Source organism: Cibotium barometz, chromosome 35, assembly GCF_041138505.1.
Source record: "Cibotium barometz isolate CiBa-2024 chromosome 35, ASM4113850v1, whole genome shotgun sequence".
NCBI classification, from domain to species: domain Eukaryota; kingdom Viridiplantae; phylum Streptophyta; class Polypodiopsida; order Cyatheales; family Cibotiaceae; genus Cibotium; species Cibotium barometz.
The window spans coordinates 46,628,424-46,649,688 of record NC_141080.1 but is presented as its reverse complement, the minus strand read 5'-3'; the positions used below and the strand labels follow the sequence as shown (position 1 = coordinate 46,649,688).

The 21,265-nt window shown below is 41.0% G+C and overlaps 1 protein-coding gene across 1 annotated transcript; it reads left to right on the top strand.

Annotated features, from left to right (window-relative positions):
• The first annotated feature begins 376 nt into the window (after window positions 1–376).
• Window positions 377–2,911, top strand: LOC147618520 (uncharacterized). The gene is made up of 3 exons (XM_086775176.1): window positions 377–955; window positions 2,195–2,269; window positions 2,353–2,911. Exons 1-3 carry the CDS (start codon window positions 802–804, stop codon window positions 2,706–2,708), a joined length of 585 nt encoding a protein of 194 aa, XP_086631302.1. The 5' UTR covers window positions 377–801; the 3' UTR covers window positions 2,709–2,911.
• Window positions 2,912–21,265: the final 18,354 nt, after the last annotated feature.

Below are 21,265 nucleotides of genomic sequence, written 5' to 3'. Positions count from 1 at the left end.
TGTTTGTGGGTGTGCTTGCATCTTTATCCTTCTAAACATAGAGAGAGAGAGAGAGAGAGAGAGAGAGAGAGAGAGAGAGAAATACTGACAATCACCTATGTGTGTGTGTGTGTGTAGAGAGAGAGAGATTATGACAATCATCTGCCACAAAGGTGTGTGTGTCTGAGAGAGAGAGAGAGAGAGAGAGATTTTTGGGTGTAGTGGGATGCTATGTGCTTTATAGCACAACCCCATGTATTTGTTGTATGCATGTTTGTGGTATATTGTGTAGAAAACCACCTTGAGAGTGTTTTTTGTATTTCTTATGCTTCATACACCCTTTCATTGGAATATAATAAGAACTGCTTTTCTAGTTTGTTAACAAAAATAGAGAGAGAGAGAGAGAGAGAGAGAGAGAGAGAGCCATGATTGTTCGATGATTTTCCTATTCCATGTGCAGCAAGATGGTGAAGACATCTTCCTCCAGGCAGGTTCTTGAAGCCAACACCAGCATCATAAAGAATGTGTGCCCACCTCAACAACTAAAGTTTTGCCGCTCTGCCCAAGAATTTCACGATGAGCACGGTCTCTCTATGGTCGGTGTTGATCCTCGAACATTGTCCGAGAAAAATGATATTTTGGACAAAGAGTGGGAAGCAGTGTTCTTATGCCCTAAACTTGTTCAGGGAAGCAACAAGAAGGTGAAGGCGTACCATGTAAGACCAGAGTTTGCAGAGAAACTCATGCATCAACACTGGGACGTGTACCAAGAGGGCCCTTTTATTTATGAAGTAGGCCAACTGTTTGCCAAAGCCTTCGCAAATGGAGAATTGTCCAACTGCTACAACAGGTCCAAACCAAGAAGTTTATAGAATTGCTTGGGCTCTCTTTGCAGAGAAAGCAATGATCAACTCAGAGCAAAGAGATCATATTGGAAAAAAGTGTGAGAAGTGGGAAGATCATATGAGTGGTAGAGGTAAACATTCCAGAACCACTGTTACCTCTCTACTATATGCTATATAGCACAATCCCATGTTTGTGCTATATTCTACACAATGCAACACATAGCAGCCAGACAATGTGCTATATAGACCATTGTATAATATTATTGTCTACTATGTACAATATTACTGTCTACTATGTGCTATATAGCAAAACCCCATGTTTATGCTTTATTTTACACAGTATTAATGTATGCACAATATCATTTTTTTCTATGTGCTATATAGCATAAGTTTTTCACATTGTGTAGAATACAACACAAACATGGGGTTATGCTATATAGCACATTATCACATAGCAGTTTTACTATGCTATATAGCACAAGCCTTTCACACTGTGTGAAAAATAGCACAATGCAAACTGATTTTTGATAGATAGCACAACCCTATGAAATATGCTATATAGCACACATAGCACTTACACACTATCATTTTACTTCATGACATGGAATTTGTGCAATCTAGCATTGTCTGCTATGTGTTGTGCTATATAGCACATATCTTTAATGTGTGGAATATAGCACAAGTCTTTAACTATGCATTCTAGCTTTGTGCTATATAGCATTAATTATGTTTGGTTTGTAGTACAGAGCATACTCTATCTTTCTTTTGCTATATAGCAGATATCTAGAGGCGGTCTAGGTATGCAGACATAATTTGTATTCTATTTGTTCTTTTTTCAGACATTACTTTTACAGAAACAGAGATTGAGTTTGAGAGAGAATTTGCACACCCAAATTTTTGTGGTGTAATGGAGATTACATCGGAGAATTCAGGGCTTAATGTATTCAAGCCTCTCCCTCCATCTATGCTTGATGGTTATAGTAGCAAACAGAGTGCCAATTGGGGGTTTTTATAATTGTGTAGGATGTGGTTTTCCCTTTGATGCTACTATCCTGGATGCATTTTCCCTACCTTGTCGTCATGTGTACCATATGTTGTGCTTTGCACATGTTTGTAGAGACTATGGCTACTGTGTTGCAGTTGACTGCAACGAGCCTATTCATGCTAGAGCAAAGGTAATGCTTGGTCTAAATATTAGCTCAGCAAAAAAATAACCAAGTGTCGATAAGTTTAGAATCTGACATACTGAACCACTACTCAAGAAATATCTATATATGGCATCTAATACATTGGTTTACAGGTACAAAAACTAAAACATATGACATACTCAAGAAATATCTATATATGGCATCTAATACATTGGTTTACAGGTACAAAAACTAAAACATATGACTTTGTGCAACCAGTTAGGGAAGCAAAAGAGAACATCTCTATGCAAGCCACAGGTAAGTCTAATACATAGTACTATGTATGTGATCTTTGGATTAGTATCAAAGATTGCAATTGAGACTGAATTGACAATTTGCAGAGCCATACTCACATGTTGGCCCAATAAGAATGGCTGATTCAGCAACGAAGGCTGATTCAACAACGAAGGTCGACCCAATTACTCTAGGGTTACAGAGGGCAAGTGAAGCAGAGTCTACGCTAGGCAGTCATGTGCCTGAGCTGATTGTAGAGGTGGTGATCAGCATGTCCAAGCCAATAGCATCACTGGTGCAACCATCGCCAGTAGGAAAGAGACTGCACTCAACACAAGATGATTCAACATCACCAATGGTGCGTAGGGCGAGTGGAGCGGGATCAACACACATGACTGAATTGGAAGAGACTTTGGTTGAGCTACATGCCAATGCAGTAAAAAGAACACCATCTCCAAGATAGAAGAAGGCAATGCCAAAGCGAACACGATCAACCCCTAAAAGCCTAGGTACTGATCTCTTAGATGTACCCCTTAGTTCCCTAGATGTACCCCTTAGTCATTTTATGAAGAAAAAAAAATATGCCAAGCAAAAATTGTATTCCCTAGGCATCTGAAAGAAGCTAATTAAAAGCTGGTGCATTCCATTGCAATGCTATATTGTACCCCTGCCACCTTTGGCAAAGTTTTTGGAATTTAATTATTCATCTCTCTCTTTTATCCTTTTATCAAACACTTTCGTAAACACTTGTGCACAGTATTACACAAATCATTGTTAAAGTTTAGTAATTACATTTTATTTGTTTTGTATAGTTAATTCAACTGTTGAAAGCAAGAGAACCTGCACAAGAATAACACACACAACAAAATTCAAAGGGGATGCTACAGTTGTGGGGCAGAGAGATGATGTGTAGGATTATGGTGGCACTGGTCCAGTTGATGTGCAGTGTGGGTTAGGACAGGGAAAGCAAATGTTTTTTCTCATGAGCATACTAATGTTGCAAAAGGTGTGTCTGGTAACAATGCAGCTATTGAAACATGCCCTGACACAGTAACCATCGAAGACGTTTCAAAAGGTGATGTGCAATCTGATGCTATAATCAGTGACACATGTGTTGACACAGTAACCATTAAAGGTGTTTCAAAAGGTGATGCACGATCTGATGCTATAGTCAGTGACACATTTGTTGACATAGTAACCATTGAAGACGTTTCAAAAAGTGATGCGCGATCTGATGCTATAATCAGTGACACTTGTGTTGACACAAATATGTGTGATGGGGATGCTAGAAGTGGGGTTGTAAATGCCAATGCTAGGGCTTTTGTGCATGGTGATGCTACAATGGCTGACACAAATGCCAATGTTGGAGATGACACATGTGTTGACACAAATGCCAATGTTGGAGATGATGCTAATCTTGATACTACTACTAGTGTTGATCGACAGCCCATAGTTGGAGGTGCTGCAAGTGGTGGGGCTCTAGCTGAAATGGTCAATGTTGATAGTACTAGATATACTTTAACTACCAATGTCGAGAATGCATGTATGCTCAACAATGCTAATGCACATGCCAATGTTGATACTACTGCAAGCGTTGATGGACAACCCGTAGTTGGCGATGCTACAAGTGGTGGGGTTCTAGCTGAAATGGTCAATGTTGATATTACCAGAGATGCTTTAACTGCCAATGCCTTTTGTGCATGTATGCTCAACAATGCTGATGCACATGCCAATGTTGATACTACTGCAAGCGTTGATGGACAGCCCATAGTTGGCGATGCTGCAAGTGGTGGGGTTCTAGATGAAATGTTCAATGTTGATATTATTGGATATGCTGTAACTGCCAATGCCTTTTGTGCATGTAAGGTTGACAATGCTGATGCACATGCCAATGTTGATATACACTGCAAGCGTTGATGGACAGTCCATAGTTGGCGATGCTGCAAGTGGTGGGGTTCTCAATGTGATGCCTTTGCAAATTATTGTGCCACCTTTGGTCTCAAGTAAAAAATGTGTGATCCCTGACCTAAATGGGCTATTGTTAAAAAGATACAGGATTACATACCCTGGAGGAAATGCAAGGGGATGGGTGAGAAGTGACATAAATAGACTATATAATGTCTTCACCCCCCCAAGGGTCAAGGGAAAAGGACATTTTCAATATGTTGTGAGACCGGATGCGCTTCACTTTATTGTAGGCTATGGACATAATTTCAAAGTTACGTTATGGAGTAGTTGCACAAAGGAAAATTTAAATGCAGCCATTAATGCATATTGGCCAGAATTGAACCGAGGTTTTGGAGAGACGGAAAACTCTCTCACTTGTAGCAAGAGTAGCATGATCCACGTGTAGCTCAATCCAATGGGATTTGCATCCCTTTCGGAGCTAGGGATTCAACCCGTACCGGTGCACAAAAGCTTATTCACAAATGGAGAGAATGCTAAGAATACTACTACCATTGACATAGACTTAACACACACACAAGCTCAATCTTGCCATAACTCATTCACTCATCATCCCACTCATTCATGCATCCAATACAAGAAGAAAGCTAAGCTAATGCATACACAAGCTCAAAGCATACTTCATTCTCAAGCACTTACTTCCCTAGCATGCACACAAACCTTGAAGCTATCAACAAAGAAACATGCACACTAGAGAATAGACATGAGAAGAGAGACAAACATCAACTCATTGCATTGAATTAAAAAAGAACATTGCTCATACAATAATGTAGATGGGGAGAGAGAAGAGCTTGCACCTCTATGGAAAAAAGAGGGAGAGCTAGTCTCAAGAGAGCTCAAACATGAGTTTAGCCCAATGTGTCCATAAGCTCTCAAATAAGCCACTTTTTATAAAAAAACTCTAAAACTCCCAAAACTTCCCATGTAGGATTATTCTTAAACCCACTCCCACACTCATCTATAACTTGGAACTCTTTACAAGAGCCCTAAATAAGCTCGTCACGCAACACTCTCCCCTTCCTATTTTGCGCACGTCCTCGAGCGCGGTAGAAGCAAAAGCTGCAAAAAACAATGGATACAAGTAAAGCCTTTTATTGAAAAAAAAAACCAGCAATAACAATCTCACACGTGAGCATACAAGTGAAAGGCTGATTAGAGTTTTAAAGAGACTTGCTAAAAGAGGTGAGTAAAGACTAGTCAAAGTGAGACTAAGTGGTAGATAGTGCTATGCAAAGGCAAGTGTGCTTGCACACCACAGGTTATGACCGTAGTCTCAATGTCCTACAAGTATTTAAGTTATTCCTAAGTGGCAAACCTACTCCTAAATATGAGCAATGGTGGCAAACCTACTCCTAAATATGAGCAATGGTGATTGGACAACTTTTTTTTTGGGTGTGTGTGTAAAAGATGATAAAGAGGAAGGTTCCATCCCAATGAGACCCAAGCAATGGCCAAGAGACCTCCACCAAGAGAATCTAAAGGCCGCTAAGTATCTCAAGGGTGACAGACCCTTTTCTTTCTGTTTGACATAAGGAGTACCCCATGAAGATGAGGGCATTGGTCTCGAAGGCCCATAATGTACCCTAGAGTCCTACCAGCATCTATCAAGGCGATAGAGTCCTTGAAGGTTTTTTCTTAATCTTTTAGACGTCAGTGTTCACCCTATGGAAACCAAGGCATCGGCCCCAAGGTGCTAAGACAACCCCAGGTCCTACCAAGCATTTCACATGGCTGTAGACACGTCATGTCTCGATTCACTTGTATATATTTTTTAGGGCATGATTTTGTAAATTTTTTATGAATCCTAGCACCTAGCCCATATCTAAGAGGTAGCTACCACTAGGGATAACTAATATACTTCGAGAGCATAAGAACTTGGCATACTCCGTTGGTATATATCCTACACCATCTTCAAATAGAAATATCTTCTACTAAGTCCTCTAAGAATCTAGAAATCACTCATCACATTTTAACAACTAATTTAAAACTTAAACCAGCCAATTGTGTGTGAACATGCAAACAATGTATCCAAAATTTAAAAGCACATAAAGAACAAAAGATTATGATTTGAATACACCTGTTGTAGTGCCGTTGATGTTGTGCAGATTGCTTCTCTTTGCTCTTTGTAGGCATTGCATGTCTCCCTCCTTTCTAATTTGTGTGCACGGTAGGTGGACTATTGGGGCGTGTTTGTATGCTCTTGTTTAGCTGAGATCTCTGCAAAATATTTATTAATAAACAAGAAAAGAAAAGAAAGGAATAAAATTTGTTATTGTGCTAATCACCGAATATAGCCGAGGGAAAAAACCCAGTGGGAGAAAAGTGCCCTGGCTTGTTGATCTTATTGTGAAGTCGATGAGCTTACCCTTGCACTGGTGGTGGATCCGTGTCCACTTCTGTTGGAAAGATGGTATTAATCACTTCAAGATGCAAGGACAACCCTGTACAAAAATCGACCTCTGGAGAAGGTGGTAGAGGAAGGAGTGCTTCCTCGCTAAAATATTGTATTGGTTCTATGGGAAGGTTAAGCAAACAATTCCGATTTTGGAACTGCTCAATGTCGGTACTCATAGTGATCCAAAATTGACATGTTGAGGCTTGGGGAAGGAGGGCTTGCAAGATAGGTGGTTGCAAGTCATTTATGCATGTATCCCTCCATTGTTGTGCTTGAACCTCCTCAGGTAATCTACGTTGATTTGGTCCTCTCTCTGGTATTCTCACATTAAGAAGGTTATGGCGTTGGGGTATTCTCACATTAAGAAGGTTATGGCGTTGGGGTGTAATTCCCACAATTTGTTTCATTAAGCCCATGCCATATCGTCGAAAGTAAGAGCGGCATATCCAACAAATGTGTGAAGCTTCTCCTAATACGAGTCGTGCACACTCTTGACAATGTGGAAATGGGTGATGCTGTTGATAGAATAAAGTGACAAAGTGATGCCCACAGCAATTTTCACCTAAGGGAGCATAAAAGTACCTAGAATGAGTTTGAAAAGGAGGAGCACTATAACCCCCGCGATGTTCAGGTTGAGTACTATCAAGGTCAATGCATGGTGGAGATGTATCTCACCAAGTATCCATCAGGAGGTATCTGGTCGTAGAACAATGAAATTTAGAAACACTCATATCCATCATTACAATCCCAATCAAAAACATTGTACATAAGATCATCTCAAAAAGAACACAATCCTCTAAAGGCATAAGAAACCACATTAGTAAATGTGAGACTATTCAAACATTGATCTACCAAAGAGCTTCAATTGTAGTGTTAATGCCTTATCTTTGGTTTTGGGTATATCCTTCTTAAGAGGTAGGAAGGTTAGCAATTGTCGAGGAATTGAGCAAGATAAGAGGATTTAGGCATTAAAGTGCTAGAATCTATGCTCAAAGGAGACTCATGTAAAGTTGGATTTGTCTTAAGTACACAAGTTGATGGTGGAATTGTGTAACAAGGAGAAATTGGGACAACTGGTGATTCAATATATGTTTTGGGAAGATCAACACAAGGAGATTTGTAGGTGCTATCACAACCACCTATCCTATCTTGAAGAGGATGTGTTGATTTCCTTTGCACCCACTGATATGGAAAACCAAGGGTGGCTTTTGGAATCTTATTGATACACTTTTTACCTCTAGCAAACCATGGCATTTAGGAAGCCAAAGTGCTGTTGCACCCTCATAATAGCCTTGTGCTTTAAGAACATGCTTTGGGACCCAACGAGTAACAATCTGAGGTTTAGGCTTGGAAAAGATGTGCTTTTTAGGAGGCTTAGCAACTAGGCTAGATGGTACAAGTTTGTACGCATCTTTGGGTAGCCAAATTGATAATTCCTTCTTGCCTGGCCTTCTTTGAGCAGTGACTAGAGTAGTTGGAACATGCCAGCCATGGCCCTCACTTGAGGACTCATCGATTATCCACATCATTTGTGTTGGAGCTTCAAGAGCAGATTTTGAAAGTGGGTTGTGTAAGGTAGAAACACCACCCTTTTGACATGATAAAGCTCGTGGAGTAGCAGATCCCAATACGCAATCAGAATCAATTTGCAATTTGAAATGTCTATTCTTCCAATCTAATGAACAATTGGTAGCACTTAACCATGATCGACCGAGAACAGCCTCTTGCCACATAAAAGGGAACTGACATCTGGTGATCCTGAATGGACATCATAATGGCACATTTTTCCTCTATAGGGTTATCTTCACCTGAGAAGCTTCGTAAGTCAATAGGAATGTGCACAAGTGTTGGTTGTCCCCCAAGGCTATCCATGTGTCAAACGAGAGAACATTATAATCTGCACTAGAGTCAATTAAGGCAGAGACAAAGTAGGTAGTCTCATGAAGATGAAGACACACTTGAATATTGAAAGGATCGACATATTGTTCATCAGTAGAGCCAACTGTAAGACCAACATAGAAGCCTTGCGATGCTCCTTGGCTTTTGCAACTCTAGCTTTAGCCTCTTCTTAAGCCTGATGTTTAAGTAGGTCATGTGCTTCTTTCCGTGTGTGTGCAGCATGCATTTGTTGAAGCATGGCTTCAATTAATGGTTCATTGTATTTCTTGAGACGACTTCCATTAATGAAGTTAGGCATTTGCTCACCTTCTAATGTCTCTAAATGCACTGCACCACTTGGAGTAAGCTCATTAATCACAAACGGTCCTAGGCCACGTTTCTTGAGCTTTCTCTTACGCTTCTTAAGTGTGTACAAGAGCACAAGGTCCCCTTTTTTAAATCGGCCAGTTGTTACATTTCTATCATACCATTGCTTTTGTCTCCTCTTTTCGGCATACATCCCCATTACCGCCAATAAGTGGGTCTCATCAAGCTTTTCAAATTCATCAATGCATTGTGAAAGCTCATGACCAGTCCAGTCCAATTGTTTAGCAACTCGTAGAGTAGGTACAAGAAATTCAATGGGAAAAATTGCATCTAGCCCAAAAGCAAGCTCAAATGGGGTTGTGCCCACAGATGTTTTATAGGCTGTCCTATATGCCCAAAGAACTGAGTGCAACTTTTGCTCCCAATCAGTTCTATGTTCCTCAACAATCTTTGTGAGTGCTGTGCAGAGAATCTTGTTAGTACTCTCAGGTAGTCCATTGGTCTGGGGATGATAGGGTGCAGAACGCTTGTGAATTACCATAAATTCTTGAAGCAAAAACTCTATGACCTCATTCATAAAGTGCACACCTTGATCACTAACGATTTCAATAGGTAAGCCATAGCATGTAAACACGTACTCATACAAGAACTTGGCTATGGTTCTAGCATCATTTTTAACTGTAGCCTTTGCCTCTACCCATTTGGTCAAATAGTCAGTTTGCGACTATAATATATTCGGCATGCGTGTGACGAGCTGGAGGTTTAATGGGACCGACAAAATCAATACCCCATTTTGCAAAAGCACGTGTGCTTAACATAGGCCGCAATGGCATATTGTCCTTTGTGATGGGAGGTTTGGTCCTTTGACAATCGTCACAACGTTTTACATATTCTTCGGCATCCATTTGTAAGGTTGGCCACCAAAGCCCAGACCACCTAATCAACTTAGCTGTGGTATTGCCCGAAAAGTGTCCACCCCCAACACTTGCATGTGCATGAGTCAAGATTTTCACAAGTAGTCAGCTTTATATACACACATGCGTAAGTTGCCATCCTTGCCCCTCTTGTAGAGTTGGCCCTCTATCAGCATATAGTTTGCCGCTTCAACTTCAATAGCATGCTTTCGATGTTTAGGAATTTTTTGATCAATATGACCATGCTGAAGATAGTCCACAATATACTTACTCCAACTTGGTGTAGTTGAAATTTGGAATAATGTGACATTATGAATTGGCTGTTGAATTTGACATCAAGCACAGTTACGAACAAATTTTTCAGCATTCGCATGCATGGTAGGCCACCATTGTCCATCTTGAGATATACGTCGCACACAAGTAGTAGCTGATGCATGGATTCCACCGATACCCGCATGTGCCCATTCCAAGATCTCCTCATATTGGTCAGGGTTAGGTATAAGCCGCAACACTCCATCATTACCCTGACGATATAATCTTCCTGAGATTAACTTGAATGGTCGCCATAGGTCCACATTAGGACCCGCTAGTTGTATCTGCCCACTTGTAAAATTTCTAAGATGGATTCAGACCATTTAGGAGCTGTCTCTACAAGGAAAAGTGTTGAATCTAACATATCATCATCCACACCCACATGAGCTTCGCCAGAGGTGATTCGAGACAAATGATCTACCCTAAGATGAGTTGTTCCTTTTCGGACTGCCACTTCAAAATCAAACTCAAGAAGGATGATAAACCACCTCACAATCCTTCCAGTTGTACAGGACTTATTCACCAAATATAGCAATGCTTGATGGTCCACAAAAAATATGAATTTGTTTGTCAAAAGGTAATGGCGAAACTTTTTCATTGTATATATCATAGACAAACCATCTCTTTCTGTTGTAGTATAATTCTTCTCAGCATTATTCAACTGTCGACTAGCATATGAGATTGGGAAATTCTTATTATGTTCTCCCGATTGAGCCAAAATACATCCAATTGCAAAGTTTGAAGCATCAATATGGACATGAAAGATTTGGTTCCAATCTGGTGCCCGTAAGATGGGTGCAGTCACTAATGCTTGCTTAAACTTTTCAAAGGATTCCTCACACTCATCAGTCCAATTAAACTTTACAAGAAGAGCATATAATGGTCTAGCTAGCATACATGTAGATGAATCGACGATAATAGCCACTATGTCCCATGAATTACCCCTTTAGGGTTGATAGGCTGAGGTAACGAGACAATGACATCAATTTTATCCATATCTGTTGAAATCCCATTATGAGAAATAATATGGCCCAAAATTTTCCCTTGTCTTACCATGAATTTGCACTTGTCAGGATTCAAGCATATACGATAAACTTGACACTTTTGAAACACAAGTCTGAGGGGTTCTATATGATCATCACGCTCTTGTGAGTGAACACATAAATCATCCATGAAGATCTCAAAAAATTCCTAAGGTACTCCTTGAATACATGACTCATTAACCGCTGAAAGGTTGCTGGTGCATTTGTTAGACCAAATGGCATAACACGATAGGCAAAGATGCCATCTTCAGTAGTAGCAAAGGCTGTCTTGTGTTGATCCTTTGGATCAATTGACACTTGATTGTAACCGGAGAATCCATCCAAGAAACTATATGCCTTTTTCCCTACAACTCGTTCCAAAACATGATCAGTGATTGGAAGTGGGTAATGATCACGTACAGTAGCTGCATTTACCTTCTTGAGGTTTACACATACTCGAAGTTTTCCATTTTTCTTGGGCACCACTACAATAGGGGAGACCCATTCAGTGTGTTCAATCTCATAGATAAATTCTGCCTCTAAGAGCTTGTCTATTTCTTCTTTTATCTTTTGTGCGAAATTCTCATTGTAAGTACAAGGACGTTGCTTGGAAGGCTTTGCATCCTCTCGGAATGGAATTGTATACTGACATATGCTTGGATCAACTCCTTTGAGGTCTTTATAACTCCAAGCAAAAACATCGCGATACTCCTTTATTGTTTGAATTAATAACTTCTCCTCATCTAAGGACAAGTCTGTGGCAATCCACACATAGCAAGGCTCTTCTCCTGGCTTAAAGATATCAATTTTTTTGCATCTTTTGGACCATCATATGAAACACCTGGCATGCTTGGTTTTTGTCGCATGGGCTGTTGAAGAACAATCTTCCGATCTTGAAGAGTGTACTGTGTGAAGTTGGGGGGAACATTGAAACCTTGTTCTTGTCTACTTGAGTGATCACTAATTGAAGACCATGCGGTTTTGAGCTCTCCTTTGCAATCTTGCATCAGATTTTTTTGTTCAACCGTTATCTTTGCACTTTCGACATTCTCTTTTGAATCGGTTTTAGACTTGAGTTTTGGTTTTTGTTTCTTCGTTTTTTTACGATTTTTGCTAACAGTTTTTAGCTTTTCTCCTGGTTGGAATCCATCTGATCGTTTTACTTGGTCTTGTACTATCTTGTGCTTGGACATAGTATAGATATCCATTCTTTCCTGAGAAGTGAGGTGGTGGTCTAGAGTGTTCACTCTTAAACTCCTCCTTTTCTTTTTGTAGTCTCTCACGTCGTTCCCTCTCATCTTGTTTATGGATTCTCTTGTGGCTCTTACAGCATTTACGTTTAGGTAGGCTTCGAGGGATCTCTACTTGAACCTCCCTTCCTCTCAAGAGTAGGCATGCCTTTCCTAACTCTTCCTCAGGAATTATCACATCATTATCAAAATCAGAGTCCCATCCATCTTCCTTATCAGCATCATTAGCAGATTCGAGTGTTAAATCCTCCACTAAGACTTCTTCTACATGCAGTGCTATTGTGGATGCATCCCCATAGTACAAAACATCTAGAAGGTCACGTGGTTATACCATTTGTATAGGAATAATGTCATATCCATTTGAGTCACAAAATTGAATTGGCTTAGGTAAAGCACATGTCGATAATGTTGCAAGGACATGACTCCATTCTAGTGGATCAATTAAGTGCTCAGGGAAGGGTTGTGGAATGTATGCCTCATCTGATACACTTCGATTACCCTTAAGTCTCTCAGTGTTGAAATCCCTACATGAGGCTCCACACATCCACAGATCTTCTCGCCCATCTGACAATGTAACTCTTGAGCCCTCAGATGAAGCAGAATCAAACTCATCTATTGGAGACCTTGTTACATCACGATATGAGTGATTCTTTAGATTGACCCTTGTGATGATAGAATCATGTCGGAGGTACAAATAATTGTATCCCCAATCTTGAATCATTTGAAATTGTCGCATGAATGGTCTACCCAATATCACTTCATAGTTTGGATGTTTTCCAAAATCCACTACTGCAAAGGTGTGCTCATATTCAATCCCACGTGGTGACCAATATGTTCTCAAGCAGCCCAAGGGGATGTTCTAAGCTTCCATCTGCTAGCTGCAAGCGCATCCTGGTACTCCTAATAGCTAGTTTGCCCCACTTTTCCCAAATGGACCTTGTCACAATGCCCACTCCTGTACCACTATCAAGTATTGCAGTTGAAGCTACTTTTCGCACTTCTAATGGGAGGGTAGCATTTCCCTGATCGTCCTCACAAAATTTTCCTACTTTGTTGATTGGAACTGGCATAACATGCTTTGTCTCAGGGTGTATAGTACAATGATGGTGACCCTTTTGTAGCAATACCTACTCTGACAAACATGTGGCGATATCATTTTACAACTCAGGTCGAAGCTTTATCAAATCAAGCAAAGGTAAGGTACAAGCCATTGGTGCTGACAAAATAGCTTGCACGATACCCATATCCATCTCCTTTATCAACCTTCTATGCATGGAGGGTATCCTCAAGGTTTGAGAACAGTTCTCATATTCTCCCAAATATGATGGTAAGGTTTTCATTGTATGCATACTTCTAGGAGAAACAATTGTTTGAACTTCCTCCTGGATGCTTGGGCGTCTAAAGTTATTTTCTGTGCTCCTGGTAAAATCTACCTCAGAGAATGGAGGTGAAATAATAGAGGACATATTCTCATTAACTTTCTCATGAACTACTGCCCACATCTCATTTGCCATGTCCTCGTTAGCATCAATAACTTCATCATTGCATGGGAAGGCAAGGCTAGGTGGTGGCAGAATACCTTCTTTCAATGGGGTGGCAATTGGTGCAGACTTCTCGCTATGAGCTTGTGAGATGAGCTCACTTTTCATTTCCCGACTTGATGACACTTCTGGTATGGTTTCTAATGTTGGCTTAAGAGAGGTTGGGCCCTGAGGGATAGGTGGAGGTGGTCCCTCAAGTATTGATTGAGCTTCCCTAATGAGTTGTTGATGTACAGCGAGATTGATCTTCTCCTCACGAGGGTTTGGGTATTCTTGAAGCTTCTTGGGTAGCTGAGATAAAGCTGTAATGCGACTTCTATGAGCATCAATGATGGCATCTAGAGTCTCGTTCACCTTATCCACAAAAACAGAACCCCCAGAACTATCCTCAGTCATACTAGCCTCATCTTGTTTAGCACTAGGCCCAGGTTGAGGTTGATGCTCCTCATGCACTTCTTGGGATGTAAAAGCTTGATCCCTCATGTTTTGCTTAGAGACTTTTTGAGAACTAGTGGATGCACTTTTAGTTTGCTTGTTACGGTTCTTTTTCCTTCTAGTGGTCCTTTTTCTATTGGAATGTAGGGTCTTGTCCACTAGATTTGCCTTTGCATCCCTAGTTCGAGGTGTCTCATCAGTCTGCATTTCGGCATTTCGTGTCTGTGATCTAGCCACGACTCTTAGTGGCATGACATCCTCATTCTCTGATGAAGGTGGCGATGGAACTGTCCCTACAAGGTTGATTGAGACCTTTGGTTAAGAGGTGCCTTCCTCATGTGGTTTCAGCAAATAATCCTTTGGGAAGTGTTCTACATAACACCCTAGACAAAATCTTTCAATTGGTGGAAACTGTGATACTGTTGTATTGGATCGAGATGCTTGCCTTGAGCAATGTGGACAATCACGAGCCCAATGGGGTTCTCCGCACTCATAACAGGGGCCCATTAGTTTGGCTTCTACTTTCCTTTGCTGCCATTGACCTAAGGGGCTTGGAGTCCTAGGTTGGTAGCCGCCTAGCAACATCAAAGAATTTTGTTCCCGTGGTTGAGCCTCCAGTGCTTGGCTTGGATATGCGGGACTTTCAAAGAGATTTTCCTTGGATGAACATGATGCATATTCCTCCTCCACATAGCCTGGGTTTACCAAGTCTCTACACATATTTGAATTGTCGTAGTCAACAACCCTCACAGGAGCAGTCCCAGGAGCAGGAGGTTGAGCTCCAAGTACAGGTCGTACTTGCTCTTGTGCCATCGGTGGCTTACGTTCAAAATTAGTAAACTGTTGATGCATTTGTGGAGTCACTTCACCCCTTTGCTGCTCACGCTCCTGTCTCATTCTTGCAATGCGAGTACATTCCTGTGTGGTGTGGGTAAAGTTCCAAGCACATGCCTGGCACCACTTCTTTGTGGGTTGGTTTGTGACTAGAGGAGAAAAGGTATTACATTCTTCGGTTTTATGGTTACCGCCACATGCTCCACAAAGATGAGGACCTGTAGGTAGTACACTCCTCATTCGCTGCTGCTGTTGTTGTGGCTGCATGGGTGGGTGATAGGTTTGTCCCAATCTCTTTAGTACTAGGTTAGCTATTTGGTCTGGATTTACTAGCGCACTAGACCCTGAACTTTGGTCATCACCCCACTGATCTCTAGGTTTCACCTCAGGGCCAGAACCATCTTGGAGTTTGAAGTTATCTGTGAAATCCATAGCATCATGGCAACACTCATTGAAATTTGTATGCTTCTTTGCATAGAGATGTGTATGCAGTGTTGAATTTTTGAGTCCTTTTAAGAAGAGAGAAATTAATCGACTCTGGGTGGGCTTCTTATCTTTTGGGCAACGATTAATGTACTGCTTCATCCTATTTACACAATCTCTAACACTCTCAGTCTCGCCTTGCTTGAAAGAGTAGATGTTTGCTACCGTGTCATGTTGAATCCCCATCAAGGAAAAAGCAGCAATGAAACTCTCTTCCAAAACTCGTAAAGAAGATTTGTCTGAAGCCTCTAGTACCTGAAACCAAGCAAGGGCCTTTCCCTCAAGAGTGAGCCCAAATCCTTCAATTTGCGTATGCTTGTCAGTCACTTGCTCAGCTCGAACTGCTTGCCTAAATGCTGCTACATGGTCATATGGATCTCCCGACCCTTCGTACTTCTTTACCAGTTTCTGAAGAGTTGATGGCCTTACTTGTCTTGAATACTCATCATAGGACCTACGGCCTCTCACTCTCAGTGGGAATTGTTCCTCTCTTTGGTAAGATGGTCCACATGCATCCCAAATTGGTGTGGGTCCCCTATTACCTACCTCACCAACCCCCTCCAAAGATCTTGTTACCCGCATTTCAGGAGGTGCATTTATGGGAGGCTGAGTTGGCTCCCCTACCCTCCGATTGTCATAGTGACAGAAATGTTATTGTGGTGTGATCTGTGGGTCGCACTTTTGGTGTAGGATAATATCTTGGTGTTAGAGTTGGGCTACTTGCAGTGGTCCACTTTGATGTTGAGGGTCCTCTCTAGTGAACTCTCTTAGGGGAGGAGCAACAGTTTCTCCAAGAAAGGCTGTCTCTCCTGGTTTAGCTGTATTTGTTGAGAACACTTCCATGAATAATGGTTGTCCTTTCCATTTGAGCTCCCGAATCTCCTTCCAATCTAAGGCTCGGTATTCATTGGCCCATTTATCAACGATTCGGTTCATGTGTCCTGCAAGCTTCTCGACTACCACCCCAAGTCCTAGAGGAAGATCTAGCTCTGGCAATCTAGTTGTGGCATAATATCCTTCTAAAGAGTCCTTATAGACTTCTTGAAGTGGGTCATCCTGAAAGACCTTTGGAATTTGTCGTATAAACTCCCATTGGTTCTCAGCCCCCTGATCCATTTTGCTCTTGCCTTTCCTATCCCTTTCCAAATTTAGATCTACAAGAAGTAAATCATCTATGGATGGCTTTGAGGACTGGGCATTGGAGGGTCCTGGCATGTCCGGCTCAATGAGCCAATCATCTCTAGACTCCCTTGCTCTGGAAAGCTTTGATAAGTCTAAGAACTCGCTTTTAGAGAGCTTCCCTAATTTGTCTACATTCTCTGGATGATAGGTGACTTCGTAGCGAACACCATCTCCACCCATGTACATGTTACCCTGGTCATTGACTAGAGGTGCTCTATCAAGCTCTGAGAAAAAGTCTGCGATCTTAACAAGATACCGTTGTTGTGGATCCCTAAAGATCTCATCTCCTTGAGCATTCGTGTAGACATATTGAAGTCTCACATTGAGTGGTAACCCCATAGTGTCGGCTTCAAATGGATTAAAAGATCTTGTGGGTGTCCTATTTGGGGCTAAGGGATAACTATTTGACGGCCCAAGATTGTCCATGGACAATGAGCTAGTTGTTCTGGAAAGGGTATCAGATTGGGATTCGAAAAAGGTTTCAGCAATATCTGCCAAATTTTCTACCGGTTGGGTCCCACTTTCCTGCGTAGATACTCTAGAAGGTGCCCTAGGCCCTATGGCAGTGTCTATATGATGTCCCGACAGCAAGTGCATAAGGTCAAATTTTTTTTGGTTTTTTTTGTTTTATATATATATATATATATATATATATATATATATATATTAAACCTACCTAACCACTAAATGCAACTAACATGAATATGTGTGTAACTATCTATCCTATTTTTTTATTTTTTTATTTTTATTTTATTTTTATTTTTTACTAATTACATAAAAATACTAATTATGCACAAAATTATAAAAATTTAAAAAAATGGTAAGTTACACTAATTATGCCAAAAAATTACAAAAATTTTAAAAAATAAAAAATTACAGAATATGCAAAGAATATGGACTCATAAAAAAATACATAATTTATAAATTTTTTATTTTTTTAATTTTTTTCTTTTCTTTTTTTAAAAAAATTATTTTTATTATTTTATTGTTTTATTGTTTTTCTTTTTTTATTTTTTTAAAAAATGCAAATAACATGAAAATTAATAAAAAAATAAAAAATAAAAAAATAAAAAAAAGAAAAAATACTAACCCCTTTTTTTTCCTTATCGTGTCCGGATCGTGCGCCCTCTCCGCACGTGCTTCCTCGTCGCTTTCATCTGCTACTACTACAGCCAGCTGTCTCTCCCTTCACAGCCAGCTGCCTTCACACTGGCCTGCAGCTTCGCAGTTGCTTCAATGCCGGCCAATTGGCTGAAGCCTTCCTTCTTCGCTCGCCTTCTTTTCCACTTGTCCGCATCTGCTTCTCAGCTGGTGCAGGTGCCTGCGCTTCTTCGCTTCCTCCTTGCTACAGCCACTGCCTACAGCCGGCCACTTCCTCTTCTACGGCCAACCCTTCAGCACCCCGCCTCCCCTCTACTCTTTCTTCTGCAGCCACCGCTTTCGCTTTCTTTTGCTTTCGTCTCGCTGACGCCGCTGCGCCCCGCCGACCACCTTAGTCTTACGCCTTCTACACCGGCCTCTCCTCGCCTTCCACACGGCCTCCTACGGCAAGCTCACCACCGCCCTTCTCGCCTCTGCTCTGCAGTCGCCTTCGAACCAGTCAGCCAACAGCCGCCTAGCCCTACGCCACCTTCGCAACCGCCCTTCTCGCCTCTGCTCTGCAGCAGCTGCCTTCGAACCAGTCAGCCAATAGCCGCTTAGCCCTATGCCACCTTCGCAACTGCCGCTCTCTTTCCACGTTGACGCCCGGCCGGCCTTCGTCTCCTACGTTGGCCACTCTACAGCAGCAGCCGCCTTGGCTTCTTCTTTCTCTTCGCCGCCTCACAGCTGCAGCAGTCGCCTTACCACCTTGCGGCCAGCGCCACTCACCGTCTGAGTCGCCTGGGCCTTCTTCACTTTTTTTATTATTTTTTACTAATTACATGTTAGCGAAAAGCATGAAAGCATGAAATGACAAAAAACAATGAAGGTAAGCCTAATGAACGGTACTTGAAAAAGCATAAAAGCAATAAAACATAAAAAACAATGCGAGAGAAACCTCAACCGCTCAATGGGTTTTTCTTATACTAACCTTATCCACTCACACCGGGATCGCACACCCGAACTTAACCTAATCACTCAATGGTTTTGCAACCAAAAGAGAAAATAGTGGTGGTTTACACACACTCTCAACCGGATTTGAGTCTTCTCCCCAGCAGCGGCGCCAATGGAGAGACGGAAAACTCTCTCACTTGTAGCAAGAGTAGCATGATCCATGTGTAGCTCAATCCAATGGGATTTGCATCCCTTTCGGAGCTAGGGATTCAACCCGTACCGGTGCACAAAAGCTTATCCACAAATGGAGAGAATGCTAAGAATACTACTACCATTGACATAGACTTAACACACACACAAGCTCAATCTTGCCATAACTCATTCACTCATCAGACCACTCATTCATGCATCCAATACAAGAAGAAAGCTAAGCTAATGCATACACAAGCTCAAAGCATACTTCATTCTCAAGCACTTACTTCCCTAGCATGCACACAAACCTTGAAGCTATCAACAAAGAAACATGCACACTAGAGAATAGACATGAGAAGAGAGACAAACATCAACTCATTGCATTGAATTAAAAAAGAACATTGCTCATACAATAATGTAGATGGGGAGAGAGAAGAGCTTGCACCTCTATGGAAAAAAGAGGGAGAGCTAGTTTCAAGAGAGCTCAAACATGAGTTTAGTCCAATGTGTCCATAAGCTCTTAAATGAGCCACTTTTTATAAAAAAAACTCTAAAACTCCCAAATCTTCCCATGTGGGATTATTCTTAAGCCCACTCCCACACTCATCTACAACTTGGAACTCTTTACAAGAGCCCTAAATAAGCTCATCACGCAACAGGTTTCTTTATTGATGTCATTTCACATGATAGGTGTAGACAAGCTAGTTTTTCTCTAGTTGATTTGCCTGGGACCACTTCAGCAAACGGATACTAAGCCCATATTTTTGAAGTGTTTACGAGACTTTTGGCTCTATTTTTTAGAGTTTAATGCGAGCAACACTTTGCTTGTGGATGATACACGCTACAAGAACATGCTAAACCCATGGCAGTGTTGCATATGTCCTCCATCTTCTGATTCCTGAGGATGATGATCAAGACCCCAATTATCTCACTGTCACTTTACTCCCTTGGCTGGCAAGATGGAGTGTCTCTGAAAATCCCAGCCAATATGCAATCAAGAATATGTTGTACAACCCCAACGACACCTTGTCCAGCAGTGTGATTGAGTATCACAATAGCTTTAAAAAACCAAGGACCATGAAGCTTTGAAAGAACTTATGATGTATTAGGGTTGTGGATATACATATAGGTATCAGGGTTGTCAGAATTCCCATACGAATCAACTTTTATCATACAGCTCATAAGGCTGGTATCATACAATGTCGAATTATCATTTTTTTTGGGTGATATATTTGTGGTAGTGTTTTAACTTTGCTGACTCTAATTTTCTATGTTTTTTAAAAGAAACCATATTTTATGGTATCCCACATTCTAGTTATGCAAATTTATCTAATTTTGAATGTAAGTGTGCTGAAGGTGAGCAAGTGTGCTCAAGGCAGATTGATAGCCTACTTGTGTATATTTCTATGCTAAAATTATGGTATGCTACACAGGTATGGTATGGTTATGCAGGTATGGTATGTTATGCAAGTATGGTATGGTATGGAAAAGAGCATGTAGGTGCATGTTTAATCTTATGTTATGGAGCAATTGCTCAAAAGAGAATTTAGACGCGGTGTTGTCTGCTTGTTTTCTAGATATGGCATTAGATACCTTTATTGACAAGTATGCATACAACATGTGCAAGATAGCTTCCTTCACTCTAAAGGATGTCCCAGGTGTGCCTAGGTCACCTGACAGGGAGAAATTACCCTTAAACAGTGGTATATAGCAGAGATGCGACAAACATGACCTGCATTTGGGCTATATTATAGTAGAGATGTGACATACATGACTTGCATGTACACTAACTCATTTGGGATATATTATAGCAGAGATGTGATAGACATGGCCTGCATGTACACTAACTCATTTATGCTAAAATATAGTACAGATGCTAGTTATATTGTTGTCCTGTTCGGCAACCATGTCAAACATTTAAGTCATGACTACACCTACGTGACAGACATGACCTGCATGTACACTAACTCATTTATGCTATATGCTATATCCTATATGCTAAATGCTATATAGCACAGATCTGTAAAATATAGCACAGATGGTATCTATATTGTTGTCCTGTTTGGCAACCATGTCAAACATTTAAGTCATGACTACACCTATGTGACAGACATGACCTGCATGTACACTAACTCATTTATGCTATATGCTATATAGCACAGATCTGTAAAATATAGTACAGATAGCCCTTAGTATGCCAATTGACCTTGTCGGCTTCCCCTTTGAAACCCTAGTGCTAGATAGTTTTGACCACTG